Here is a 27369-nt window from a genome sequence, read left to right on the forward strand (position 1 = left end):
GAGGATGTTAAGTTGGAGGCAAAGAAGACGTTACATGAGGGAGAGCGTACGTCAGCGAAACTGATAGACTGTTCTATGGATATAGCCACAACTGCGTTTCGTCAGCTTGCAGGTGCGTCTGTCCTTCGGAGGCAAGGCTGGTTAAAAGCTACATCCTTCCGTCCTGAGGTCTAGAATAAAGGTTTAGCTCTTCCTTTCGATGGCCAGGCATTGTTTGGAAAACATATTGATGAAGCTCTGCAATCCATTAAATCCGACACTGATACGGCAAAATCGTTGGGAACTCTCCAGTTTCAGAAAACTTCCTTTCGAGCCATGAGAGGACGTGGAATGCCTTCACATAGGGGAGGCTACCAGCAATACAGATACTCGAGGTATCCTTCCTCCTCTCAGCAGTTCCGTCAATACTACACACAAAGGCAACCGCCACAGGCGGCTTATGGCAGATCTGGCTCTAGAGGACGCTCAACTCACCCTGCTAAAGACTCAGCTCGCAGAGCCTGATACACCCAAGGCTCTGGCTGCATCCGACCCTCCTCCTCTGGTTCTAGGCGGAAAGATAGCCCTGTTTTTCAAATGATGGCAAGTCATAACACCAGACAAGTGGGTCTTACAATTAGTGAAACAGGGACACACTTTAGACTTTGTCCAAATGCCTCCTCCCAATCCTTCTCGCAGAACTTCATTGAAGTATCTAGAACAACTCAAAAGGGAGATCAACAAAATGCTCCTCAAAGGAGCAATAGAGAGAGTACCTCATCACAGCGAGGAAGGGTTTTTTATTCCAGGTTCTTTCTCATTCGCAAAAAGTGGAAGGACTGGAGACTGGTCCTCGACCGCAGAGAATTAAACGCCTACTTGAAAAAAACAGTCCTTCTGTATGATAAGCCTACAGAATGTCCTTCTGCGATTGAACCAGTGAGATTTTATGTCTACACTAGACCTAAAGGATGCATATTTCCATATCCCCATTCACCCAACCCACAGACAATACCTGAGATTCATGGTAGCCGGAAGCCATTTTTAATTTTGTGTCCTCCATTTTGGCCTAAAGTCAGCTCCCAGGATATTTACCAAGTGCCTAGCGCCGATTGCAGCCTTTCTCAGGAGAAGACATCAGGTATTCCCATATCTAGATGATTGGCTGATAAAAGCAAACACCTACGCAGGAGCGCGCAGGTCAACAAGAAAGTGTTTCCTTACTCAACAGCTTAGGCCTGACCCTCAACTAGAAGTCCAAACCCCCCTACCATCACGCAAAATCACCTTTTTAGGAGCAAAACAGGACACTTAGTCCACCATGGCATGTCCCACTGTGGACAGACAACAAAAGATGTTAGCTCTCGCAAAGTCGATTCAATGAAGGGACTACATTTCAGTTCACCTCTTCAAATCTTTACTGGGCATGATGTTATCATGCATACCTCTGGTTCCTCTCTGCAGGCTCAAGATGCGGCCCCTGCAACAGCAGCTCAATCTACAATGGCTCCAGATTTCAGGAAGCTTTGAGGATCAAATAAACATAACCCCAGCAATAGTCAAAGCTTTGGTATGGTGGTCTCAGAAACATCATCTGTCTGTCGGCCTATCATTTCTGCATCATCCTGCACCGCTGGCTATCACCACAGACGCCTTCCTGGAAGGTTGGGGAGGTGTTTTGCAAGTCTATGAGTAAGTGGCAAGTGGCCACTAGAGTTGAGGACAATGCACATCAATCTGCTGGAGCTCAAAGCAGTTTATCTGGCTTTACAGGCTTTTCTCCCAAAGATTGCCAGATCCAAGGTGGTAATAAGAACAGACAACACCACTATGATACATTACCTCAACAAACAGGGAGGCACAAGATCTCTTACCCTCTCCAGGGAAGCTCAAAGAATATGGAAATGGGCGTCGCAGCAAGGCATCAGGCTCACAGCGCTGCACGTTCCAGGTATACAGAACAAGATAGCGGACTTGCTCAGCAGGCAAAAATCAAGCTGTCACGAATGGGAACTAGATCAGTCCACAGTAGACCACATTTTTCCCAGAGGGGAACACCCAAATTCGACCCATTCGCCAGCGGGTTGAACGCCAAATGCCAATACTTCGCAAGCTGGCATCACCAAAAGGGATCATGGGGGAATGCATTTTCCATAGCTTGGTCAGGAATCTTTGCATACGCTTTACCTCCAAAACCATTGTTCCTGAGAGTCCTGACAAAGATGTAGAGAGAACCATGCACTCTAATATTAATAGCTCCATACTGGCATCGCCAACATTGGTTTACAGAGCTTCTTCTGTCAGTGAAGCCTCACATCCCGGTACAACCATCGCCACACTTGCTGACAATGAACAGGGGGCAGATATTGCATCCAGATCCTTAGTGGATGAGATTATCAGCATGGATCCTGAGCACAGGGAATTTGCACATTTAAATATTCCACAGGAGTGCAGAGACATTCTGTCCAAGGCCAGAGCAGCTAGCACCAATAAGGCTTACTCCTGTAAGTGGAAAAGGTTTTGTTTGTGGTGTGACCAACAGCAAATTGTTCCTCTTTCCTCGTCGCCGGAGCAAATATTGCCTTATTTACTGCATTTAGCGCAACCAGGACTTGCACATTCATCCATAAAGTTGCACCTGGCAGTGATTGCATTGTACAGGCGTTCCGAATCTTCACCTTCGTTATATTCCTCTAGATTGATGAAACGATTTCTAAAAGGACTTTTCAGAGTCGTTCCTTCCTTCAGACCTCCTCCTCCCTCGTGGAATCTAAATATTGTTCTTGCGCAACTTATGAAGCACCCGTTTGAGCCGATTCATCGAGTTTCTCTGAAATTCCTCTCCTGGAAAGTTGCCTTACTTGTGGCCCTCACATCAGCCATCCGAGTTGGTGAGACACAGGCTCTTTCCATACAAGAGCCGTTTTTACAGATCAAACAGGACAGACTAATCTTGCGCACTGAGTCGCATTTTATCCCAAAGGTCCCTTCGGATTTTCATCTGAATGAGCCCTTAGTTTTCAAAACAAAAAATTCCAGATCCGTCAACTCCTGCGGAGAGAGTTTTGCACTCTTTAGACATTAAAAGATGTGTTAAATTCTATTTGGACAGGACTAAATCTTTTCGCAGGTCCAATAAGCTGTTTGTGGCTTACAGTGCACCCAGGCGAGGTCAACCGCTCTCCAAACAAAACATAGCTAGATGGATCTCCTCAGCAATTCAATTCTGCCATCAGGCAGCGAGCAAGCCACTGCATTAATCTGTCCATGCACATTCTACACGGGCAGTTGCTTCCTTAGCAGCGCTGTTTGCTTGGGTGCCGCTGCAAGACCTTTGTAGAGCAGCGATGTGGAAAAGCTGCCATACGTTTACAAGGCATTACTGCTTGGAAGTACTATCTCAAGGAGAGGTAGCGGTGGGTCAAGCAGTCCTCAGGAACCTCTTCCAGTGAAGGTGAGCCACCTCCTTTCATCCCACCATCCTGATGTCAGGTATGCACATTGTTTATGACTAATAGTTTCGGATTCAGTTCCCATACTTATGGTGATTAGATTAAAAAAAAAAAAAAGGGGGGGGTTCATAATTTGATGTGAAATTTTGCTGCATATTAACATGTTTTCTACGTGTATCTTGAATAGATGGCTAGAGTGTTTCAATGTGCATAGATACTGCTCTCTACTCTGATTCAAGCATGTGAATCTACGGAAAATTCCAATACTGGAGTAAGAAAATTAGTTACTTACCTGTAACTTTAGTTCTCCAGTATCGGAATCTTTCATAGATTCACATTCGAACCACCCGCCTCCCCGGAGAAGCTCACCTTCACCTCTTTCTTTTGTCATGTTATACGCACTTGTGCTCTGAAAATCTGAGGTACCGGAGCATCTCTCTGGAGGGTTCTAGAGCGTGGTGTCTTTTGATTGGTGGATGTTCAAGATTGGTCCTTTTTCTTAAAATTACCCTTAGGTTATATCTATGTCAACACTACTTAGTTAAATGTACCGGGGTCTCCCATCTCGACGACTGGGAATGATTCAAGCATGTGAATCTATGAAAGATTCCAATACTGGAGAACTAAAGTTACAGGTCAGTAACTAATGGTTCAATAGTTCTACTGACAAGGAGCATTTATTGATCAGTTACATAAACAGCCAGAGCAGTGATGTATGTGTAATGTTGCATTCTAGAGACCTGTCTGTGCTTGTTAAAAATGTCATTTTAGCATTTAGAGGATCAAAGAGCTTTCCAAGGGGTATAAGCGTTACTCAGAAATGTTTGAAAAATTATGGATGACTCTCATTGCCTTCCTCAATTTCTGCTTTATAGTGTAGAATAAACATGTGTATCTCAAATATCTCCTAACAGCTGATATTCATTACAGAAATTCAAACTAGAACACTTAACAAAAAAAATTAAAGCAGTGAAACCTACCTCCTTCTTATCCCTGCCAGGGTAATCAAATCCCACTTACATTTGTTCCTACCAACTTGGCTTGATCAAATCAATGCATTTCTGTTGCAAGGAATATATCAAAACAATTTAAAACTAGGCCAGAGCTCAATGATCTTAAAGAAATCCAATGCTGACTGCTAGTCAAAAAAATAAATACCTTCTGGCCTACAACCATTTGGAAACTGCAGCTCATGCTCTGCTTATTTCCAGGATCGATTCAAGCAATGCAGTCTTGGCTGGCCTACCAGGGTTTGCACTAGTCCCTTCTAAAAGCTGTTCTTCATGCAACAGCAAGGCTTGTTACTGAGAAAAGAGTATCCTGGGAGATATCCACCGGCTCCTCTTGAGGCCAGGACAACGTTTAAAATATGCTGCTTCACGCATATCACCGCAAGCGATTTACTTCTCGTCTAAGGAGGCAAATGGCAATCCAGTAGCAAAAACTCTTTCTGCCTGAAAATACTAACATCCAGATCCTCTCTGGCCCTGAAACAATATTCTCAGGTAATTCTCCAAGCGCTTGGAAGTCTTTACCTGTGCACCTGAGATTAGTCCTGGACTACCCTTCTGAAAGGATCTCACAGTTCACATCTTCAGAATAGAATCTACTTCATTGACCTCAGAACCTTAGATCTTAAGCTCTGAATGGGGAGTATAATAAATGCTGCACTCAGACCAACTCCCAGAGCAGAATCCAGACATTGTACATGATACATGATGCTTGAGTTATGAGATTGCAGTCTCTCCCTCGCTCAATCCACCAAAGTTGGACAGCTGGCAGAGAGGACCAAGAGGACTACTCCGGACCACCACCCGTGATGCAGGATCCACACAGCTCAAGATGAGAGGAGGTCCATGCAGCCAGTCGTCACTTGCTGTAGGTGCCTGCGGTTGCAGGGAAGTGACTCCTTCACTTCAAGGGAGATTCCTTCTTCTTCTTGTGAAGGCTGAAGAGTTGCAGTCTTTTGAGGATGCACAGCTGGGGAAATGTTTCAAAGCTGGCAGTAGACATGAAAACAAAGTTTCTGAAGTCTTCTTTGTTGTAGCAGCGTTTGTTGGTTCCTGGAGGGGCTTGTCGCGGTTCCAGTGGCCAGAAGTCAAAGTGAAGGTTGCAGAGGAGTCCTGCTGGAATCCTGCAAGCTGAATCTGAGAACCCACCCAAGAGAGAGACCCTAAATAGCCCTGAAAGGGGGATTGGTCACCTAACCAGGTAAGCACCTATCAGGAGGGGGCTCTGACATCACCTGCCTGGCCACTCAAATGCTCCCACGTCACCCGCCTGGCCTGGCCACTCAGATGCTCCCAGAGTTACCTGCCAACCTTGGAAACAAGATGGCAGAACTCTGAGACCCTCTGGAGGAGCTCTGGGTACCACCCCTGGGGTGGTGATGGACAGAGAAGTGGTCACTCCCCTTTCCATTGTCCAGTTACGTGCCAGAGCAGGGACTGTGGGTGCCTGGACCGGAGTGGACTGGTTTATGCATGGAGGGCACCAAATGTGCCCTTCAAAGAAAACCAGTGGCTTGGGAGGCTACTCTCCCAAGCCAGTCATACCTATTTCCAAAGGGAGAGGGTGTTACCTCCTTCTCCCAAAGGAAGTTCATTGTTCTGTTTTCCTGGGCTTGATCAGATCAAGCAGCAGAAGGGCAGAAACCTGTCTGAGGGGTGGCAGCAGCTAGGCTGTAATGAAAACCCTGTAAGACCGTTGGTCGCAATTCTGGGTGTCCTCTAAGGAGCCTCCAGAGTGCATGGAATCATACTTCCAATACTTGCAACATGCCCGATACCAAACATGCCCAGGTTCGGAGTTAACATTATGTAGCTGGACATAGGTAGTCACCTATGTCCAGTACACATGTAAAATGGCGTCCCCACACTCACAAAGTCCAGGAAAATGGATCTGGAGTTTGTTGGGGCACCTCTGCTAGTGCAGGGGTGCCCTTACACAGAAGTACCTACACCCTGCCCTCTGGGCTGAGAGGCCTACCATAGGGGAGACTTATAGTGACCTGGTGTAGTGACCTGTAATGAAAACGGGTGCAAGCACCCGTTTCACGCAGGCTGCAATGGCAGGCCTGCTGAACCCTTTGCATGGGCTCCCTATGGGTGGCAGAATAACTGCTGCAGCCCATAGGGAGCCCCTGGAACCCTATGCTCTGGATACCTAGGTACCATATACTAGGAACTTACATAGGGGGACCAGTATGCCAAATGTGGGAAGACAAATGTACAATTTAGAGGAGAGAGCAAACTACTGGGGTCCTGGTTAGCAGGAACCCAGTAGGCACAGGCAGAAAATGGGGGGTGACAATGCCAAGAAAAGACGGTACTTTCCTAAACTCACTAGGTCTGTGAATCGACAGACATAGCAGATATGTCCTCACGTGCGATATAATGCACCCTGCCTTAGGGCTGTAAGGCCTGCTGTAGGAGTGGCTTGCATATAGTGCATGCAGTGTTAGGGGACATGACACAGCCTGTGTGCCATGTTGTGTTTTCACTGTTAGCTGCACCAAGACGCACAGCCTGCAATGGCAGTCTGCATGTGCTAGGTGAGGGGTCCCTGAGGGTGGCTGCTGTAGCCCTTGGGGACTCTTTGGTACCCATGCCCTAGGTACCTGGGGTACAATTTAATGGGGACTTACAGGGTGGCCAAAGGTTTTACCTAGTGGGGAACAATTGTACAGTTTTAGGGAAAGAGATCCAGCACTGGGGACCTAGTTAGAAGTAACCCAATGCACTTTCAGTCAAAATTGCTTCAATTACCAGGCAAAAAGTGGGGGTTACCATATCAAAAAGGGGCACTTTCCTATAGTGACCTTTCACTAAAATCACTTCATAAGTCGTAGATATCTAAGGTGATGTGTACAAGGTATCCCTTTGAGCTTTCATCTAGGAAGGGAAAAGGACACATTAGTCAAATATATTTACTCGGATGTCTTCATAAATGTGCTCCTCTTCACGGTTGCTTATTGGTTCCTGGATTAAAAAAGAGAAGAAACTTTGTTAGATGCCCCTTTGGGGCTCCCCAGCAGGGTTGGGGGACCCCATCAGTTACTCATGTGTCCTTGTCACAGTCTGATTTATTGGTTATTGTGTAGGGGACAGTAGATCTTGGGGCAGGCAGGGTTAATGTATCCTTCCCTACTACAGTTCGGTTTCTGGAAAATAGGAAGACCGCATTAAAACAGCACTGGAGCCTCCATCGGTCATGATGGTCTTGGAGTGTGTGTCCCTGGGAATAAACCATACATTACTGAGTCAGCAGCCTCAAGCTCCGTGTTTAGGTCTCTCAGCAGGTACTTGGTTGTAGGTTCATCCCCAGAAGAGGTTGCAGCTTGTCTCGTATGTGGTGCATCCTCTTCAGCAGCACTTGAAGTGGTTATGCCCTCTTGAGTACATGAAGGCTCGCACTGGCAGAACTTTTTGGATTGCCATCCAGGTGATGCCCTTGTTGGTCAGGCATCAGGATGCAACTGTTTGTGGCAGGTGTAGCTGTAGATACACATGTTGTGCATACTACTGCCCTGGGCTGTTTTTCCTCAACATCGTGGTCGACTGCTTCACTTCTGTATCAAAGGTGATCCTCTCACTCGTGCAGGGCGATAGCCCCGGTTGGGCCCTTTTCCACGAACCTCCTGTTCAAGAGTGGTCTCAGCGTAATGGAAAGAACGCCTTTCAGATACGGTTCACAGTGGAATTGGAAGTGCTTGTGGACAGGCCATCACACCGTCTGCAATTTGTGCCTGTCCTGCTCCTCCTGCCTTGCATTTCAGTCAGAGAAAACCATCCATCACCATTGTAAATGTTGGGCAGCATGGCACACCATGGAACAGCAGAGAGAAGATGAAACCCCAATATCTTCGGGGAGGACATTGACAGGGAGGGTGTCAAGGAGGATGTCAACACTGGCCAAGTAACAGCTTTCAGCTCAGAACTTGAGTCACTGTCGGACTCAGAGGACCCAAGACTAATGGGGGGCCCCGTTTGAGCCCTTTCATTATTGCTCTCTAAAACTTCTGTCCTGGAAGGTGGCCTTCTTAGTCGCCATTACCTAACTTAGACGTGTAAGCGAGATTCAAGTGCTCACTTTAGAGGAACCTTTATTCAAGGTACACGCTGACAAGTTAGTCCTTAGAACTAATCCAAAATTTCCTTCTTCCACCTTAACCAGACCATAGAACTGCCAGTTTTCGTCCCTCATCCATGCTCAGTAGCAAAGTGGGCACTTCATGCACTAGATGCAAAGAGAGCCCTCATGTATTACATTGACAGGACAAAACCATTTCGAAGAATACAACAGCTATTTGTTGCCATTTTCAAACCACACAAAGCGACTGCTTTTTCAAAAGAAGGAATTGCTCGCTGGCTAGAGAAGTGTATTCAGACCTGGTGCTCCAAAGCCAAAAGGCAGCTCCAGGCTCCTCCAAGAGTGAATTGCACATGTAAAAAGGCAGCCCCAAGGGCTTTTTCAGCTACATTCCAATAGCTGACATTTGTAAAGCAGCTACCTAGTCTACACAGAACACAATCTCTAAACACTATTGTGTGGATGTCCTAGCGAGACAGCAGGCCCAAGTGGGCCAAGCCATCCTGGGCACACTCTCCCAGTTCTCTGCAACATCCTCTGGCCAGCCACTGGCTCAGAAGGGAAACTGCTTTACAGTCTATACACAGCATTTGTATCTACAGCTGAACATACCCTGAACGGAAACTGTTACTTAACCCTGTAAGCATCTGTACGTGGTATGTAGTGCTGTAGATTCACATGCGCCACCCTCCTCCCCGGAAGCTGTTTATTGTTGCTGATAGCTTCTCTCTTTGTCTACTATTCCTTTCTATTGCATGGACATCATAATGCTTTCCTATACTCTACCTCCATCCAGTAATTTAACTATGGAGTCGAAGTCTGTGCACAACTAGGGAAGGAGTTATACCTCGTGACTGGAAAGACTTCTTCAAACAAAAACAAGTTGTACACATCTGAGCTCCACACTGGATGACAAGAGTATGCACAACATAAGAATCTACAGCACTACATGCCACGAATAGATGTTTACAGGGTACGTAACATTTTCCTTCTGCCACACGTGGTGCGCTATTGTAGAGGGGAATGCGCAGATCTGCTAAGTGACGTCCTTTGCATGGATTCGTCCTCGGATGATCTTTGGAGTACACTAGTCTGGGCTTCCAGTCCAAACTCCTTCACAAACTTTTCCACTTCCTCGTGGCATGGCCAAGTTGTGGGGATGGCACTCACCCTCTCTGCCCTTCCAAGGTAGCTCCACTTCGATAGAAGTGGGCCGTCAGGAAGCCTGTGTGGCTTTTGTCCTCGATCCCAAGGGTGCTCCTCATGCAATGGTACATTAAGATCCAACTCAGGATAGTCGCAATGCTTGGCCCTCCTTTGCCTCCCTTCTTGTGTGTCTAGGCCATAACCTCTCTCTGAACTCTGTCGATCTTTGAGTTCCAGATGAAATGGAAGATCCTGTTTTTGGCTGCGCTGGACAGACCTGGGGGACAAACTGAAATTCTCTGCTGCTCATCCAGTAAACCATTTAGCCGACGTCTCTCCAATTTTTGGCCTTGGACAAACAGTGGCAGCCTGGAAGAATCAGTCTGCAATTTAGAAGGTTTATTTGATAATAAGCTATCACTGGAGACTCATGCTAATAAGATGGCAGCAACATTCCTTGCTTTGCTCCGTAATTTAATGAAAAGTTTGCAGTTTCTATCTCCGTCTGCACCGACACTGGTAGTTTGGTGTACTATCCTAAGCAGACTTTATTACTTTAATGCCATTTTATTAGGAGCACCAAAAATTTTAATTAAAAAACTTGACAGAGTACAAGCAGTAACTGTAAAGCTGGCATGGAACAAGCCAATACTTTCATCATCCTCTAGAGCTGTAACAGAGCTCCACTGGCTTCCATTGAAGGTAAGGATTGCATTCAAATCCCTAGGTTTAGTTTTCAGGGCAATTAATAAACTAGGCCCTGTTTTTCTGCAAAGAAAATTCATGCATTTCATACTCCAAGAGACCTTCGCTTTTCAACTGCAAACCTTCTATGTATCCATAAATTTCGGAAAGTAAGACTGGTGGGGGGGGGGGGGTTAAGGTGGTGGATGGAGCATCCTCTGCAACAATCTACCGGGCTCTTTGAGAGCCAGTCAGGACCTGTCTCAGTTTACAAAAGCACTTAAAACCTGTTTTTTCCCCACCTTAATTGGTTCAGAATGTTCTAAAGTTCTGTAATTATCTTCTAAAAGGCTAGTGCCAAGATACCTTTGATAGAAGTTGCTCTTTGTAAGTGTTCTGTACTATTATAAGTATTGTTATGGAGGAGTAGTGTCTTCCCCTTGATCATAGGCTTTCTGAGGCTCCAGTGTCCCAGTTTCTGCTTCATGTTCAGCAGTCACTCGTTCCCGGTCTTCTCTGCTGTTCCTTCTCCTCTGAACTAGACTCCTAGTAGCTTGATAAAATCCTGCTTAATGTGGAATAGCATTGGGTCACGGTGTCAGTCCAGTGGCCGAATAGCAGAGTTTCTGGTGTGGCGCTGTTGATCTTAAATGCAGGCACTTTCACAAACTTGATGCACATATTCTCCAGGGTCTTCACTGAGTGCCTGTCTGTACAGACCGCAGAGATGTCATCCATGTAGAGGGAACGCTTATATTTGCCTCATCTGCTTCTTGCTGCTTGGTACTGTCATTCCCTCGATGTTCTTGTTCTGCCTGATGCATTTGTCGAAGAGCTCTGTGATGCAGGCAAACAGAAGAGATGGCAGTAAGTGGCCTTGTCCCACACATGACCATAAATCAACCACCATGTCACAGAAAAAGTCTCCCACTGCCTTCTGTATCTGGTCAATTAACTCATGGAAAATGCAGTCAAGCACCTTTTCCTGATCAAGACGGACCAAGGTTGCCTAAACCTTCCAGCCTCTGGCGTACTCAATTGTGTCTCAGACCAGGGCCAGACTGACCGTCATTTGCTGACTTGGTATCCCACAGCACTTGTCAGGGTGGACTCTCTTTGTGATTACCCTGTTTAGATGGTTGACTATTATCTTTGCCTAGATTTTAAGAACAAGATTAGCCTCTACACCTTGAGGTCTTCTCTGTCTCCCTTATGTTTGTATAAAAGCATTATCATGTCTTCTCACAGGGACTGCAACATATTGCCCTTTTTCACTGTTTAAACCTAAAGCTTGAGTAAGTCCAGGCTGATCAGGTCCCATAGTTCGACATAGAGTTCCACTGAGAGACATCACTTTCCAGGGTCTTGTTTTGCTTGGAAATTGGCTGCCAAGCAGCCTGGCCAGCGTGAAGGGTGGGTTAAGATGCCCTCTCTCTTCTGGAATCAGTGTCTTTGAAATACCTTCTAAGAAAATATCTGCCTGGTCTCTCTCACACAACTTTGCTGAGTAAAGTTTGACTCTCAACTTGCTCCGTCTCTCTCTTGAAGTTTCCCTCAGAGTGCCAAAGCTGTACTAACTGGGTGTGCGCTGAGTGAAGTTTCTTAAAGAGTTACGAATTACATTTCCCTGCCTTCTCGAGAGTCTTGGTTCTGGTTCAGAAGATGATTTTCCCACATTCTTACCTGAAGTGCCTCATCTCATTACCTAAGCTTGAGTTCAAACAGTTGCTGCAGTTTGCTTCGGAGCCTCTGAATCTCAGTCGTCCCCCCCCCCCCAATGAAGCAACTCTGCTTGCATCCTGGTACCTGTCCATCACCCATTCCCACCACTCACCGGAAGAGTGAAAGGGGTCCTTCAGGTCTACTCCACGTTACATGCGCAACTCAGGTTTGTCACAAACTACTGTTCAGTACCGGGAGCCTTGGCCAGCAGGGATCTTCTCTTAAATTTCCCCCTTGAAAATGATTGTTTTGTGGTCAGAGAAGTGGACGACAGCCATGGAACATCATCCAGGCTTTACTGTTGAGGAGGTGAATATGAAGTCGGGCCTGATTTATATCTTGGCAGAGAGGGAACTCGTCACAATGATGAGAGTTCCCTCCCGGCTAAGACTACGGGCTGCTCACCCAGTATAAATTTAGGTGGACCATAGTTTGATGGGGTGGAGACCACTCCCTCTCCACAGTGGTCAAACTTCTCCAACGGCCCGACGGAGTAAGGGTCATTGAAGGTTTGGCTATATGTCTGCCTGCCTAATTTAGATGGGCGGACATACAGCATTTTTCGTTGCCCATCACCACCAGGAAAAACCTGGCAGTAAGGGGCACAAAAAAGTGCTCAGTGCCTCCCTCGCCATGGGAGGACCCTTCCATGGCGAGGGAGGCATTGTTTATTTTATTTTCAAAACAAAAATCCTACTTAATGCCAAGGAAGAATACCGCCCAGTTACATCAGCCAAAGCTGCCTCCAAGGCTACTTATGTAATAGCTCTTCTTGGGAGAATTGTTCTGATCTTCTGTGCGTACAATGATGTTATACCTATATTCTGTACACAGACTGTTAATGAGGACCTTTAGTATTTTCTGGATTGGCTCAATTTTTTTGTGCCACATACATTTGGTGTACACTTCCAGTAAATATGTTGATTGTAACTGCATAACTTTTTATGTACCATTTCAAAGTATTTTGCCTCAAAGTGTAAATACGAATGGACAACCATTTAGTAACGATTAAGTGTATTAATTGTACCTAATTTCCTTGGAGTGGCGAGTCTGGACTGTATTCTCAGTACCGGAATCTTTGCAACCGTTTGCCTTTTTATAAATCTGTTTTCAGTTGTCCTCCCTTTTTAGATTTTGTTTTTTACATTTACTATATCAAACTGATTTGATATTTATTTACAAGTTGGCATTTAGTCCCTTTTCCAATTAGGTTTTGGAAACTGCACCAAATTGGAAGGTTTTTCTTTTTTCAAGCCGGTTTTGGAAACTGCACCAAATTAGCAGGCTTTTCCCTTTGGTTTTTCTTAGTCATTTTTTTCTAGTTCTTAAATTTTTACCTATGAGACTCTGGTCAGCCATTTTGTTTTTAAAGCATGGTATCTGATAGCTGCAGATTCCTTACTATATATTTTTTCCTAGGCATCAGATTAGATCCAGAAACTTTTGTTGTGCAGTTCCCCTGCATATCGGTAGTTTGGCACTGTGTGGTGTTGTCTGCTCCAGAAGTGACGTGCGCTGTACCTATATAGAATATAAGAATATGGGGGAAGACCAATCTTTTGAAGGGGAAGCCTTACACACTTCCATGCTTCATCATCATCAGCCTCTCCCCACCCTGGTAGGACAGTTCCACCAGGGCAGACGTGTTGGAAATGGCCCTTTTTGCAGGGTTATCCCGAAACATTTTGCCGCCTTCCTCCTATATGGTCTGGCCGGTTCTGTTGGCTTTAGGACTGTAGGTAATTTACCACTGCTGACCAGTTCTAAAGTGCAAGTGCTCCATGTGTAAATTGTAATTGGTTTCTCCATGATTGGCATATTTGATTTGCTAATAAGTCCCTAGAATAGTGCACCATGTGTGCCCTGGGCCTATAAATCTAATGCTACTACTGGGCATGCAGAACTGATTGTGCCACCCACCTGAGTAGTCCTGCAAACATGTCTCAGACCTTCCACTGTAGTGTCTGTGTGTGCAGTTTTGAACTGCCAGTTCAACCTGGCAAGTGCACCCACTTGCCAGGCCCAAACCTTCCCTTTTACTACGTATGTCACCCCTAAGGTAGGTGCAAGGTAGCCCAATGGGCAGGGTGCAGTGTATTTCAAAGGTAGGACATGTACTGGTGCCTTATAAATGCCCTGATGGTGAAATACTGCTAAATTTGGTTTCCGCTATTGCAAGGCCGTTCTCTCCCATAGGTTAACATGAGGATTGCCTTGAAATATCTTTTAAGTGTAATTGCCATTTGGTGCTGATCAAGAAAAGGAGTTTGGGGTCTCTGAGCTCACAATTTAAAACTACATCTTTTGGTGAAGTTAGTTTTTAGATTGTACGTTTGAAAATGGGCATTTTCTTGCTTAACCATTCTGTGCTTCTGCCTGGCTACAGACTGACAGTTGGCCTGTTTGTGAAGGCACTCTAGATAGTTACACAAAGGGAGTTGAGGTGCGCCCTGCATATTCTGATGGGTCTTCCTGGGCTAGAGTGGTGGGAGGAGCTGACACACCTGAATAGGGTTGTGTCTGTACTCACACTAAGCCATCTCCAAACCTCTGGAGTGTGTCTGGGACGAGGGCTAGTAAAGTCAGGGTCTTGTGCACTACAAATACGTACTTTTGAAGTTTGCCTAAAGCAGAAGTGAGTATAAGTATTGGACCTCTGGGACCACAAGTTCAGAACACTTCTGGACTGACTACATTCTGCCAGGATGAGGAGCTGGGTGCTGTAGGAGGGGCTGCCATTCTGTCTCTTGCCTTGCTATGCTGGCCTGCTGCTTCTGGTCTGGGAGTGAACGAACTGGACTTTGCTTTCTACAACCTGCTTTCCAAAGTTCTACAAGGGCTTGAACTGAGCTTGCCTCCTGTTAAGTAGTCTCAGGGACATCAAAGACTTCATCTACCAGTGCTTGTGCTCTTCTGCTGAGAGTCCTGACATTTCAAATCGTGCCAAATCCAGTCCCTGGGCTTTTGGAAGTGGAAACTGGTGTCCTGCAGAAGAAAAGCCACGCATCGGAGTGCCACGGCTGAAAATCGTTGCACCGCCTGTCTCTTGCAGTGGAAGAATCGACGCAGCGCCTTTGGGATCGACGCAGCGCCTATTACACTGCAGCTCTATCATCGCAGCTTGTCTGGATAGTCCACGCATCGTCCCGGAGCGTCACTTTCTCATTGACCCTGCACAGCAGTAAGGAACCGAGGCTAAGTGACTGGAAATCGGCGCATCGTCTCATATGAGGAAAGAACCGACGCATCACCTTCCCTGCCAGTAAGGAACCGATGCAGCACCTCCCCTGCCAGCAAGGAACCAACACATTGCCTCTCCTGTGAGGAGAGAATCGATACCTCATCTCCCCTGCCAGTAAGGAATCGACGCATCACTTTGCTTTTCCGGCACCTTAGTTCCCCTGCGGCCTGCATCGTCTTTATGACGCATCCCAGGTACTGTGTGTTTAAAGGATACAATTATTGGTTCCTATGGATTAAGACTCATTTAAAAAGTGATATATTTACTTGTGTATTTTGGTGTTTTGTCGTTGTGGTCTTGTTTTATTCAGATAAATATTGGCTATTTTTCTAAACTGGTGTGGAGTACGTTTGAGGTGTTTTCAGTGTGTGTGTGTGTACAAATACTTAACACATTGCCCCTGAGATAAGCCTGACTACTAGAGCCAAGCTACCCAGGGGATGAGCAGGGGTTATCTTAGCTGTGTGACTCCCTTACCCTGAGTAGAGTGAGGGTCCCTTCTTGGATTGGGTGCAAACCACTGCCAACTAGCGACCCGATTTCTAACCTCCTGATGGACTGAAGTGAGGGAGGAAGTTCTTGGATAAAAGATCTACTGGACAGATGGCTTGATCCAGATAAACTAAAAATATTGTGGGGTACCCAGGTATATCACCTTTAATAATGGGGATCCCAACAACAATGAGACGGCAAGTGCGAACAATGGCTCAAGACATCTCCCTTAGCCAGCATGGTTCTGCCCCTCTAATTAGCCTACATGGATCTTGGGCATTCTTCAGGGCCAAAGGATCCTTAGTGGAAGGGCCTAATCGGCAAAGGCAAAGCTTGGTGAAACTAAAAACTCAGGACTGAGTGCCCAAGACCTATACAGGCTAATAGGTTGATGAACATACAGCCAGATCGCAGCACACAGTCTCTCACAGAAACAGCTGCAGCAGGCGGAGTCCCGATGAGCAAAGAGATAAGAGGTGAGTGGCTTAAATGAAGAAGTTACTTACCTTTGGTAACGCCATATTTGGTAGAGACTCTATCTAGCCGCAGATTCCTCACCTTAAACGTTTCCCCAGGTGTCAAACTGGATCCGATATGCAGAGTGGAAAATGCGATAAGAACAATACCAGCAAAAGGAATAGTGTTGCACGAACCGAAAAGAGCACAGTCACGGAGTCGAACCGGGGGAGCAGACGCACACGTCCAAATACAACGGCAGAAAGAAAACAGTCTAATAATGGGGGTTGATGCTCATGTGCAGTCACCAAGAGTAGAAGTCACTCTACCTCGTGACTCGAAAGACTTCTTCGAAGAAAAACAACTTGCACACATCTGTACCCAACACTGTATGGCAGATGTATGCAAAGCATGTGAAACTACAGCACTGCATGCCAGGAACAGATGCTTACAGGGCAAATAACATTTTTCATCTCAATGCTTTTAAATCGGAGAATATTAAAATGAAACTAACCTTAATGATTAAGTTAACTTTTTATTTTAATTATCTACATTTTTTTTCAAAGTGGTGCATTTACTAATTTGAGGCCTGGTCCACCCAGTGGCCTTCAGAACACTGTGCCATAGTTATAACTGAAAAAGACAGTGATTTCTTTAAATGGGAGAAAATTAAAGTGCAGAAAAACGGTCCGTTACGAACATTTTTGCACTTTAAATTTTTCCCTTTTACGAACAAATGTTTGTGTGTTACATGCAACGGTGCCACTTATGGTGAAAGGTCCTGTGTCACAAGTACTTACAACACAGACTTTCAGACACCCATACACATATTTCTGTGGGAGGCTGGCCTGGCTTACAATGGGTACCTGATGGTACTTACACCTCATGCCAGGTCCAGTTATCCCTTATTAGTAGTGTTCTAGCAGCTTAGGCTGATAGAGGTAGCTATAGCAGAGCAGCTCAGGCTGAACTAGGAGACATGCAAAGCTCCTACTATATCACTTACATCATATAGCACTATATCATAAGAATTACAGTACTCAGAGTTACTAAAAATAAAGGTACTTTATTTTAGTGACAATGTGCCAAAAAATATCTCAGAGGATATACTTCCTTAGGAGGTAAGCAAAATATACACACAAACCAAAATCAGGTAAGTAAACAGTTAGAAAAGTAGTGCAAACACTGTAGAATACAATAGGATGCAGTAGGCCTAGGGGCAACACAAACCATATACTAAGAAAGTGGAATGCGAACCACTTACGGACTCCCCGCCTAGTGCAGTGTGTAGAGGGTCGCTGGGAGTGTAAGAAAACACTAAGGGTGTCCAAGATACCCCACCCTAAGACCCTGAAAAGTAGGAGTGAAGTGACCCTACTTCCTCAGAAACACACTAAAGTCGTGATAGGAGATTCTGCAAAGACCGTAACAGACTGCAGAGCACTGACAATGGATTTCTGGACCTGAGGACCTGTAAAGGAAGGGGACCAAGTCCAAGAGTCACGAAAGTGTCCGGGGGTGCAGCAACCCACTAAACCCCGGATGAAGGTGCAAAATGGCTGGCTCCGGGTGGAAGAAGCTGAAGATTCTGCAACAACGGAAGGTGCCAGGAACTTCTCCTTTGCACAGAAGATGTCCCGGCGTGCTGGAGGATGCAGAGTTGTTTCTTTGGAGAAAGACCGCAAACAAGCCTTGCTAGCTGCAAAGATTGCGGTTGAGGAAAAAGGATGCTGCCCGGGCCCAGGAAGGACCAGGAGTTCGCCACTTGAAAGAGGAGACAGAGGGGGCCCTCAGCAACATATCCCACGCAGAAGAAGGCAGCACCCGCAGAATTACTTTAACACGGGTTCAAGAAAACTGAGCACAGCGGTCGTTTCAACACTACAAAGGAGGGTCCCACGAAGCTGGTGGTCAAATCAGCGAGTTGAGCAATGCAGGACGGGAGTGCCTGTGTTCCAGGGACCACGCTCGTCACGATGAGAGGGGACCCAGAGGACCGGTGAAGCTGAAGTTTGGTGCCTGCATTAGTAGGGGGGAAGATTCCATCGACCCACAGGAGATTTCTTCTTGGCTTCCAGTGCAGGGTGAAGGCAGACAGCCCCCAGAGCATGCACCACCAGTAAACAGTCGAGAAAGCCGGCAGGATTAGGTGCTACAATGTCGCTGGTAGTCTTCTTGCCACTTTGTTGTAGTTTTGCAGGCGTCCTGGAGCAGTCAGCGGTCGATCCATGGCAGAAGTCGAAGAGGGTGATGCAGAGGAACTCTGGTGAGCTCTTGCAAATCGTTATCTGAGGGAAAGCCCACAGGAGAGACCCTAAATAGCCCTCAGAGGAGGATTGGCCACCTACTGAGGTAAGCACCTATCTGGGTGGTCTCTGACGTCACCTGTTGGCACTGGCCACTCAGAGGCCTACATTGTGCCCTCACACCACTGGATTCAAGATGGCAGAGGTCTGGGACACACTGGAGGAGCTCTGGGCACCACCCCTGGTGTGGTAATGGACAGGGGAGTGGTCACTCCCCTTTCCTTTGTCCAGTTGCGCCCCAGAGCAGGGCTGGGGGTTCCCTGAACCGGTGTAGACTGGTTTATGCAAGGAGGGCACCATCTGTGCCATTTAAAGCATTTCCAGAGGCCTGGAGAGGCTACTCCTCTCAGGCCCTTAACACCTATTTCCAAAGGGGAGAGGGTGTAACACCCTCTCTCAGAGGAAATCCTTTGTTCTGCCTTCCTGGGACTGGGCTGCCCAAACCCCAGGAAGGCAGAAGCCTGTCTGTGGGTTGGCAGCAGCGGTAGCTGCAGTGAAAACCCCAGTGAGCTGGTTTGGCAGTACCCGGGGTCCATGCTGGAGCCCCGAGGATGCATGGGATTGGCACCCCAATCCCAGATTTGGCAAGGGGGGGGGGGGGAAATTCCATGATTTTAGACATGTTACATGGCCATATTCGGAGTTACCAGTGTAAAGCTACATATAGGTATCGACCTATATGTAGTGCACGCATGTAATGGTGTCCCCGCACTCACAAAGTCCGGGGATTTTGCCCTGAACTATGTGGAGGCACCTTGGCTAGTGCCAGGGTGCCCTCACACTAGTAACTCTGCACCTACGCTTCACCAAGTGAGGGTTAGACATATAGGTGACTTATAAGTTACTCAAGTGCAGTGTAAAATGGCTGTGAAATAACGTGGATGTTATTTTACTCAGGCTGCAGTGGCAGTCCTGTGTAAGAATTTTCTGAGCTCCCTATAGGTGGCAAAAGAAATGCTGCAGCCCATAGGGATCTCTTGGAACCCTAATACCCTGGGTACCTAGGTACCATATACTAGGGAATTATAAGGGTGTTCCAGTGTGCCAATTAGAATTGGTGAAAATGGTCACTAGCCTATAGTGACAATTTTAAAGACAGAGAGCATAAGCACTGAGGTTCTGATTAGCAGAGCCACAGTGACACAGTTGGGCACTACAGAGGGATACACATACAGGCCACAAACTGTGAGCACTGGGGTCCTGGCTAGCAGGGTCCCAGTGAGACATATAAAACACACTGACAAATAGGGTTTTCACTATGAGCACTGGGGTCCTGGCTAGCAGGATCCCAGTGCGACAGTAAAAACACTCTGACATATACTCATAAACAGGCCAAAAGTGGGGGTAACAATGCTAGACAATATCCCATTCATAAACACACATGTTCATACATCCCCGAAGACCACACACTCACTGACACACATGGCAGCCCTGTCATAGTGCCCCTAGTCAAAGTATTTTGTTCAAACTAGTATCAGGCTCTACGGACATTATGTTTAAAGTCAGTGAAGCTGGGCGTGGGGTAGTCTGGTATCAGTGCGCAAGTTGTTTAGCATTCAGTAGCTCACAATGATTTTCACTGATCCGAAATATCTCTCTTCACAGAAAAGGTTGGAGACCCCTGTTCTAAATTCCCATCTATTGATGTTTGTTGAGTTCTGTAAAAAGCAAATTTCCTATTGCATGGAACGGTTGTTCGTCTTGCATTACTTTGTAGCAAGGGGAAATTCCATGGGTAGTGCATAGGTGTTCCCATGCAACCATCCATGGGCTTTGATTCAAATCCCTATCTACAAAGATTTGTAGCTTGGGATTTCCACCAAAATCCTGTGTCTCCCTAAGGCATAGGTAATGGGAAGAAATATTTTTATTTTTGCTTGTTTTCCCTATTTGAACGTGTCCAATATTCTACTGCACATATACAAAGAGGGGAATGCCTTAGAGACCCCTTCCAGCACAACTACTATGCTTACCACAACATAGACACCCTTGGCCTATGGTACAAGGGTGTCTGTGTTGGTGCAGGGCACCTTAAAGTGCGCTAGCGCAGGAAGAGACCACAACAGCACCACTTCTTGCTAGATATGACACTGTTCTGCTCTCTCCCGTTCATGCAGCGTTTTGTAGCAACTTGCTGTGCTGCATTGCATGATTTCTTTGTAAATCTGAGCCTGAGTAATCAACAGTCATGTGAAGAATGTTAGGAAGGGGGTTAATACTCCAGTGTTAGTCCAGTGTTAGTCTACCCAAATGCCAAGAAGAGAAAAGAAAAAAGGGATTATGTTTCCTGTCTGACCAATCTTTCCTCGTCGGGAGGTCAGCGCTCTATCCACCCTGATCGGCAGCTGAAATCAGCATGTTGACTCCCTTCCACTGTCTTCATATAGATCATGGGTCATTGTCTGGTTTCAAAATGTTTTACAAATAGAGATGCTAGCACTGTGTTTTATTTTTGAAACAACAGTGAAACAAATGCAAAAAAGGAACAGATACTACACTAAAAAGCAATCCTTTTACAATAGTCAATAGAGTAAGCACACCCTGCTCTTATTCCTAAACAAGCTTTCCACAATTATCTATTCACCAAAAGTCTTCTTTTTTAGAGAAAGAGCTTGTTCAGGTAGTTGGTCAGTTATAATATTCACCCCAGAGTCATAAGTAAACCTCTCAACGTCATTTTGTTTTAGAAGCTTGGGATACACATGTAGACTACATTATGAATTACAGAAGCTCTGTTATTACATAGAATTCTAGGAGTTCTAAAAGCCAGCAGGGCACTAATATCTGAAGGCACAGTGTGTTGTTGCTTTTCACTTGATTCTTTAATGGGTTTTCATCTTGAATTAGTTTTTTACCTAAAAAGAAATTGCAGGCAAACTACTATTACAAATGGGTAACATTTCCTCTTCTTTTGCCATAGAGGCAAGTGTTTTAAAAAACAATTCTGTTCTACCTACAGGGAAAGGCCCAGCGGAAGATCAGTGCAATCCATGTCTTGGATGCTTTATTTCTCAATGGGACAGATGTCCGAGACTCTCACTTCAACCTTCGGTAAGGATGTATCCAACCACCTCTAACTTATGTAATACCACAATAGGATTTAGTACATGCGTAGTTTGTACTTGGATCAATTGTCCATTGCTTCATGTTTGAATGTTTGCTTTAACACTGCGGTGAAAAATAGCATGCTGTGGGTCGTTTTTTTCTGATGGATATTCTAACTGCATTTTCCTCAACTTAAGAATATCTCCAGGTGCCAGACTTGAGCTGCAGAATTTTACATCAATGCCCCAGTGCACCAAAAGGCAGCGATTATATGTTTCTGTGGTAATTCTGCACCACTCTTGAAGTGACTTAGTGAAGAACCATATAAGTATAGCCCTGTGCAATGATGTTAGTTCCTTTCTTTCCACGCCCTTCGATGCAGTTCTGTAGCTCTGCTTTCAATTTGTCAGTGTTCCAGTTACTTCAAAGTTGACCTCAGACAGAGTGCAATGGATGATGTTTCCCCCAGAAACAACAGGATTGAAGCTATGTGCAACTGCAGGAAGCAAATGTAGGTCCCAGATCAGTATGCCATGTGTCTTTAGTGTTTGGTCACTAGTCTAAGTAGTGCCATAAATGTGCCATCAAGCACCCAAAGGTTATCCACGAGTGGGAGGAGAAACTCTACATCACTGTACATAAAAATTCACGGTTGAAACGTAAGTCTACTTCTGTCTCCAAGTCTTTGGGCAGCTCGCTATTTTGTTCAAGAAACTGGCCTCTTGTGTATCCCTTTTCCCTCTCAAAGTCTTCTGTTAAGACCTGCAATAAGCTGAAGAAAAAAAATTGAGCAGGACTTGACTACATTCCACCACTAGAAATCAGGCGCGAAGGTGAGAGGAAGTCAGTTGATAGACCATAACCTAAAAGTGTCTTGTGTTGTGGATCTGGTTCCAAAACAGGTCGCTGCATGTCCCAAATTTCATGGGCCATCGTTGACTTTGCAGCAAAAAGCAGCCTTTAAGGAGACCATGCTGTATCTCTTTCAGACAACTTTGGTTATTAGCATATCCAAACCCAATAGGGATTCAAGCTTTTCAAAATCTCATATCTCAATTACAACACAATCATACTTACACAGTGAAGCTAGTGATGCAACTGTTGGGAATGATGGCTTCCTGCATAGCCATAGTTCCTTATGCAAGACTACACATGCGTCCACTGCAACAGTGCCTTTCTCAACAGGGGTCTCTGTCACAGGGTCATCCTCAGGGTCTAGTGGTGTTGGACCGCCAGACTTGCCATTCTCTGCAATGGTGGAATCCCACCAACCTCTCAAAAGGGGGGGGCCCTTTCAGGATCCTGTGCCTCAGATCACTCTCACAACAGATGCATCACGGATAGGTTGGGGAGCTCAACTCAGCAGCCTCACCATACAAGGGAAATGGGATCCCATTCAACAGACTTATAACATCAATTATTTGGATTTGCTAGCAGTCTTCCTAGTACTCAAAGTATTACTTACACAAATCTCACACAAGGTAGTGTTGGCACGCACAGACAATATGACAACTATGTATTATCTACAAAAACAGGGGGTACGGGGGGGGTGCACACATCTCAATTGCCCCTTCTAGCTCAGACAATTTGGAAATGGGCAATTCACAATCACATTCAATTACTGGCAGAAGCACTTCAAAAACACTTTCAATTATGGGGAACTATAGAGATAGATCTCTTTGCTACCGCAGAAAACTCAAAATGCTAAAACTTTGCATCCAGATACCCACACTATGTCCAAGGGCAGTGCTCTATGGTTGATTTGGTCAGGGATATTTGCTTGCGCTTTTCCGCCTCTCCCACTCATACCATTTCAAATAAGCAAATTGAAACAAACATCACTCACCATGATTCTTGTAGCCCCACATGGGCATGTCAGCGTTGGTATACAACGTTGTTGGATCTGTCTGTAATCCCACATCACAAACTTCCATACAGACCAAATCTTTTGAGTCAAAAGTGAGGCCAAATCAGGCATCCAAACTCCAGCACACTCAATTTTCCAATATGGCTCCTGAAGTCATAGAGTTTGGCTGCTTACAACTTCCACCTGAATGTATAGACATTCTTAAGGAAGCACGCAAACCTACAACTACACAGTGTTATGCTGCTAAATGGAAAAGTTTTGTATAGTATTGACTACCTAAAAATATTGATCCACTTAAGGCCTCAGTACAAGACATTGGCCCTCATTTTAACATTGGCAGTATTAACAGCCTACTGCCACGGCGACGGCTGCCAACATAGCGTTGCCATGGCTACCAGCCATCTACCAGTATCATGACCGCCGGCGGTATTCCACCAAAATGCGGGCGGAACACCGCCTCCGGTCACGGCGGTGGCCGGCGGTAAGGCAGTGCTGCTGACAGCAGCACCGCCACGCTACCAAAATACCACCAACTGTATCAGGAGTAATGATACGGCCTGGCAGTGTTTTGCTGGCAGACGCTGCTGCTGACAGCAGCACCGCGGACCATCTCCAGCAGGTGGACCCCCTGCAAGCAGGTAAGTCGGGTTCTCTGACCGGAGAGGGCTGTGGGGGGTGTTGTGTGTATGTTTTGGAATGCGTGCATGTGGGTGTGAGGCGCGTTGAATGCATGCGTGAATGAGTGATTGTGACTGTTGTGTGTTGTGAATGCATGTGTGTGACAAGGTATGTTGGTGTGTGTTGCGGTGTGTGGGTATGTATGTGTGCATGCATGGGTGGTGGTGGGTATGCATGTGTGTATTCGTGCACGTGTGGGTGTGTATATATGCGCGGAGGGAGGAGAGGGTGGGGGAGGACTTTTGGAGACCCCTGTCAGTGCCAGGGAAGGAATTCCCTGGCACTGATAGTGCCTACCGCCATGGTTTTCGTGGCAGAATATTTGGCACGAAAACCATGGCGGTAGGCCAGGTCGTAATCCTTAGGGACGGACTGTGGCGGCCGCCAGGCTGGAGACCGAAGTCTCCAGCCCAGCGGCCGTTACCACCCTGGCGGTCGGTGTGCTAAAGTGGCAGATTTACCGCTGCTTTAACACCGACAGCCAGGGTTGTAATGAGGGCCATTGTCTGTTATTTGCTACACTTGCAAAAAGAAAATTTAGCATGTTCTGCTATAAGGCTTCTTTTAGCGGCTATAGCTGCTTACCATCAAAACAGACATCTTTCTTTATTTAGAATTCCGGTAATCAAGGCATTTATGGAGGGCCTTGAGAGTTATTCCACCCAGAGTTCTTCCTCCTGTACGGAACCGTGCACTCCTGTACACTGGGTGTTAAAAGAGCTCTTATGTATCACATTGAAAGGACAAAAAGCTTTAGGAAATCAAAACAACTATTTGTAGCTTTTTCAGAGCCTCACAAGGGTAATCCAATTTCAAGGAATGGATTAGCTAGATGGATAGTCAAGTGTATTCAAACTTGTTATCTTAAAGCTAAAAGACAGCTACCATTAGCTCCTAAAGCATACTCTACCAGGAAAAAATGTGCTTCTATGGCCTTTTTAGGAAGCATTCCAGTAGCAGATATGTATTTGTAAAGCTGCTACCTGGTCTACACCACACACATTTACTAAACACTACTGAGGTGTAGATGTTATAGCTTGTCAAAAAGAAAATGTTGGATAAGCAGTACTTAAGACATTATTTCAAGCTACTTCAACTCCTACGGGTTAGCCACCACTTATTTGGGAGGGGAATGCTTTACAGTCTATGCAAAGCATGTGTATCTGCAGCTACACATGCCTTGGATGGAAAATATTACTTACCCAGTAGACATCTGTTCGTGGCATGTTGTGCGGTAGATTCACGTGCACCCTCCCTCCTCCTGGGAAGCCTGTGGTCGTAGCAATACAACATATTGTAAGTATGGACATCTTTTAGTTACTATCCACTTATGCCTATATATATACTCTTTACTTCACCCACCTTTGGTAAAACAATCTAACAAAGGACTTGTTGCCTCTGCGCAGTATCACTGAGAGGAGTCACTCGATATTGTGACTCGAAAATATTCTTTGAAGAAAAACAACTTGCAGCACTCCGAGTCCAACACTAGATGGCATACTTATGCAAAGCATGTGAATCTACAGCACTAAATGCCACAAACCGATGTCTACTGGGTAAGTAATATTTTCCATTCCGTCCCTCCCGTTTCCTTGTGTCAGGAGTGTTGGAAAGTATTGTTTTGTAAATGTCAGAGACCCCTCCTCTTTCCAGCTTACCCATCAGGAGCGTGGCTACCAGTGGGTTGTATTCTGGCAACTCTTCTAGTTGTAGTCCGTAGGTGGCTAGAGTATGTCTGAGTTGTAGGTATCTATGGAATTGGGTCTTGGAGAGTTTGCAGTGGCCTTGGAGGTCCTTAAATGACCGGATGTGACTCCTTTGCCACACATCTCCCAGGGTTGAGATACCTATGTGGTCTGAGGCTCGGAAGCCCTGGAGTTTTGCAGCTTGATTAAGGTATCTGCCTCTCCATTATGGGATTTGTTGTGTCAATTTGTTGTGCCACTTCAGGTGATATGGGTAGGAGATGTGTGATATATGGCATTCTTATTACTTTGTCTAGACTAAGCAAGGAAAGCTCTGCACGGTATGTGGGACCACCCGATCCTCTGGTCAGCCAGTCATTGAGTACTTTAAATTGTGTTGCCCAGTAGTACATCTGGAGGTTGGCTCATTCCGCTCCCATAGACCGATTTCTGACATGTAGCCAGGCTATGCATTTTGGGTGTGTTGCCCACAGAAAGGTGCGTATTGACGATGTAAGTTTTCTGAATGATTGATGAGGGATCCACTATGGGACATTTTGGAGGTTGTATAGATATTGAGGGTGGGTCATAATTATATTAAGTGGCAGGGTCACCCATTGTGAAAAGGTCCGATTTCTTATTGTTTAGGAGACGTGTCATGTTGGAGGTTCCATGTTAGTTCAGGCACACAGGAGATATGTATCCTAGGTATTTTAAGCCAAGTTGTGTTACTGTTATTGACAAATGCCACTGCGTGACTGTCCTGTGTTCTTGTATCTGTACTTATAAAGATTTGTTCTTGTTTACCTGGAGTCCAGAGGCCTCTTCATAAAGTTTGAGTATGAGACTACGTAGTCCTGAGAGATGGTGGTTTGCCAAGTATAGTAGGACATCATCCGTCTATAGTGCGATTCTCTCGTCCATGGAACTCTCCCAGCTCCATCACTGCATCTGGGCATTGCACCTGACTATCCTTGCTAGGGGTACTTTGGCTAGAGCAAATAGAAGGGGGATGAGGGGCAACCCCGTTGGGTGCCTCGTTGAATGGGTAAGGGTCAGACAGTATGTATTGAACAACCCCTGGGCCTGCGCTGTGAGTAGAGCAGATCTATGTATCTGCATGTATGGTGACCAAGGCCCATCTTCACCAGCCTTAGAGAGGACCACACTGGCGGCCATGTCTAGTTCTGGAAGGTAGTGTCCATTTTGGGGAGCCTCCATGTATAGAGCAAGGAGATGAGGGGAGAGGATCTCCCAAATATTTCTGTGGTATTCTAGGAGTTAGCCATCAGGTCAGGTGTTTTCCTTGTTTTCATTCTTGATATCGCCTCTTGGATTTTTCCTACTGAAATGGGTTCATCTAGGGCTGCTTGATCCATCGGTGATATGCCTGAAAGTGATATGTCTGTCAAAATAGGGTGTTGCTGTTCGCGAGGTGGTTGTTGACTGCCTGAATATAATCTATGCTAATATTCCTCAAATACCATTGCTATCTTTCGTGAGCTGCATCTGGTGGAGCCTGTTG

General features: G+C 45.8%; 1 protein-coding gene across 5 annotated transcripts in view; it reads left to right on the top strand.

The window, feature by feature from the left end:
- The window catches only part of CMTR1 (cap methyltransferase 1), a 419501-nt gene that overhangs the window by 307562 nt on the left and 84570 nt on the right, over positions 1 to 27369 (top strand). For all 5 annotated transcript variants that reach the window (XM_069236317.1, XM_069236319.1, XM_069236315.1 and 2 more), the window contains one exon: positions 21529 to 21620. In XM_069236317.1, coding sequence (XP_069092418.1) covers positions 21529 to 21620 — 92 coding nt within the window. The remainder of the gene's footprint in view (positions 1 to 21528; positions 21621 to 27369) is intronic.

Source organism: Pleurodeles waltl, chromosome 5 (genome assembly GCF_031143425.1).
Source record: "Pleurodeles waltl isolate 20211129_DDA chromosome 5, aPleWal1.hap1.20221129, whole genome shotgun sequence".
NCBI classification, from domain to species: Eukaryota; Metazoa; Chordata; class Amphibia; order Caudata; family Salamandridae; genus Pleurodeles; species Pleurodeles waltl.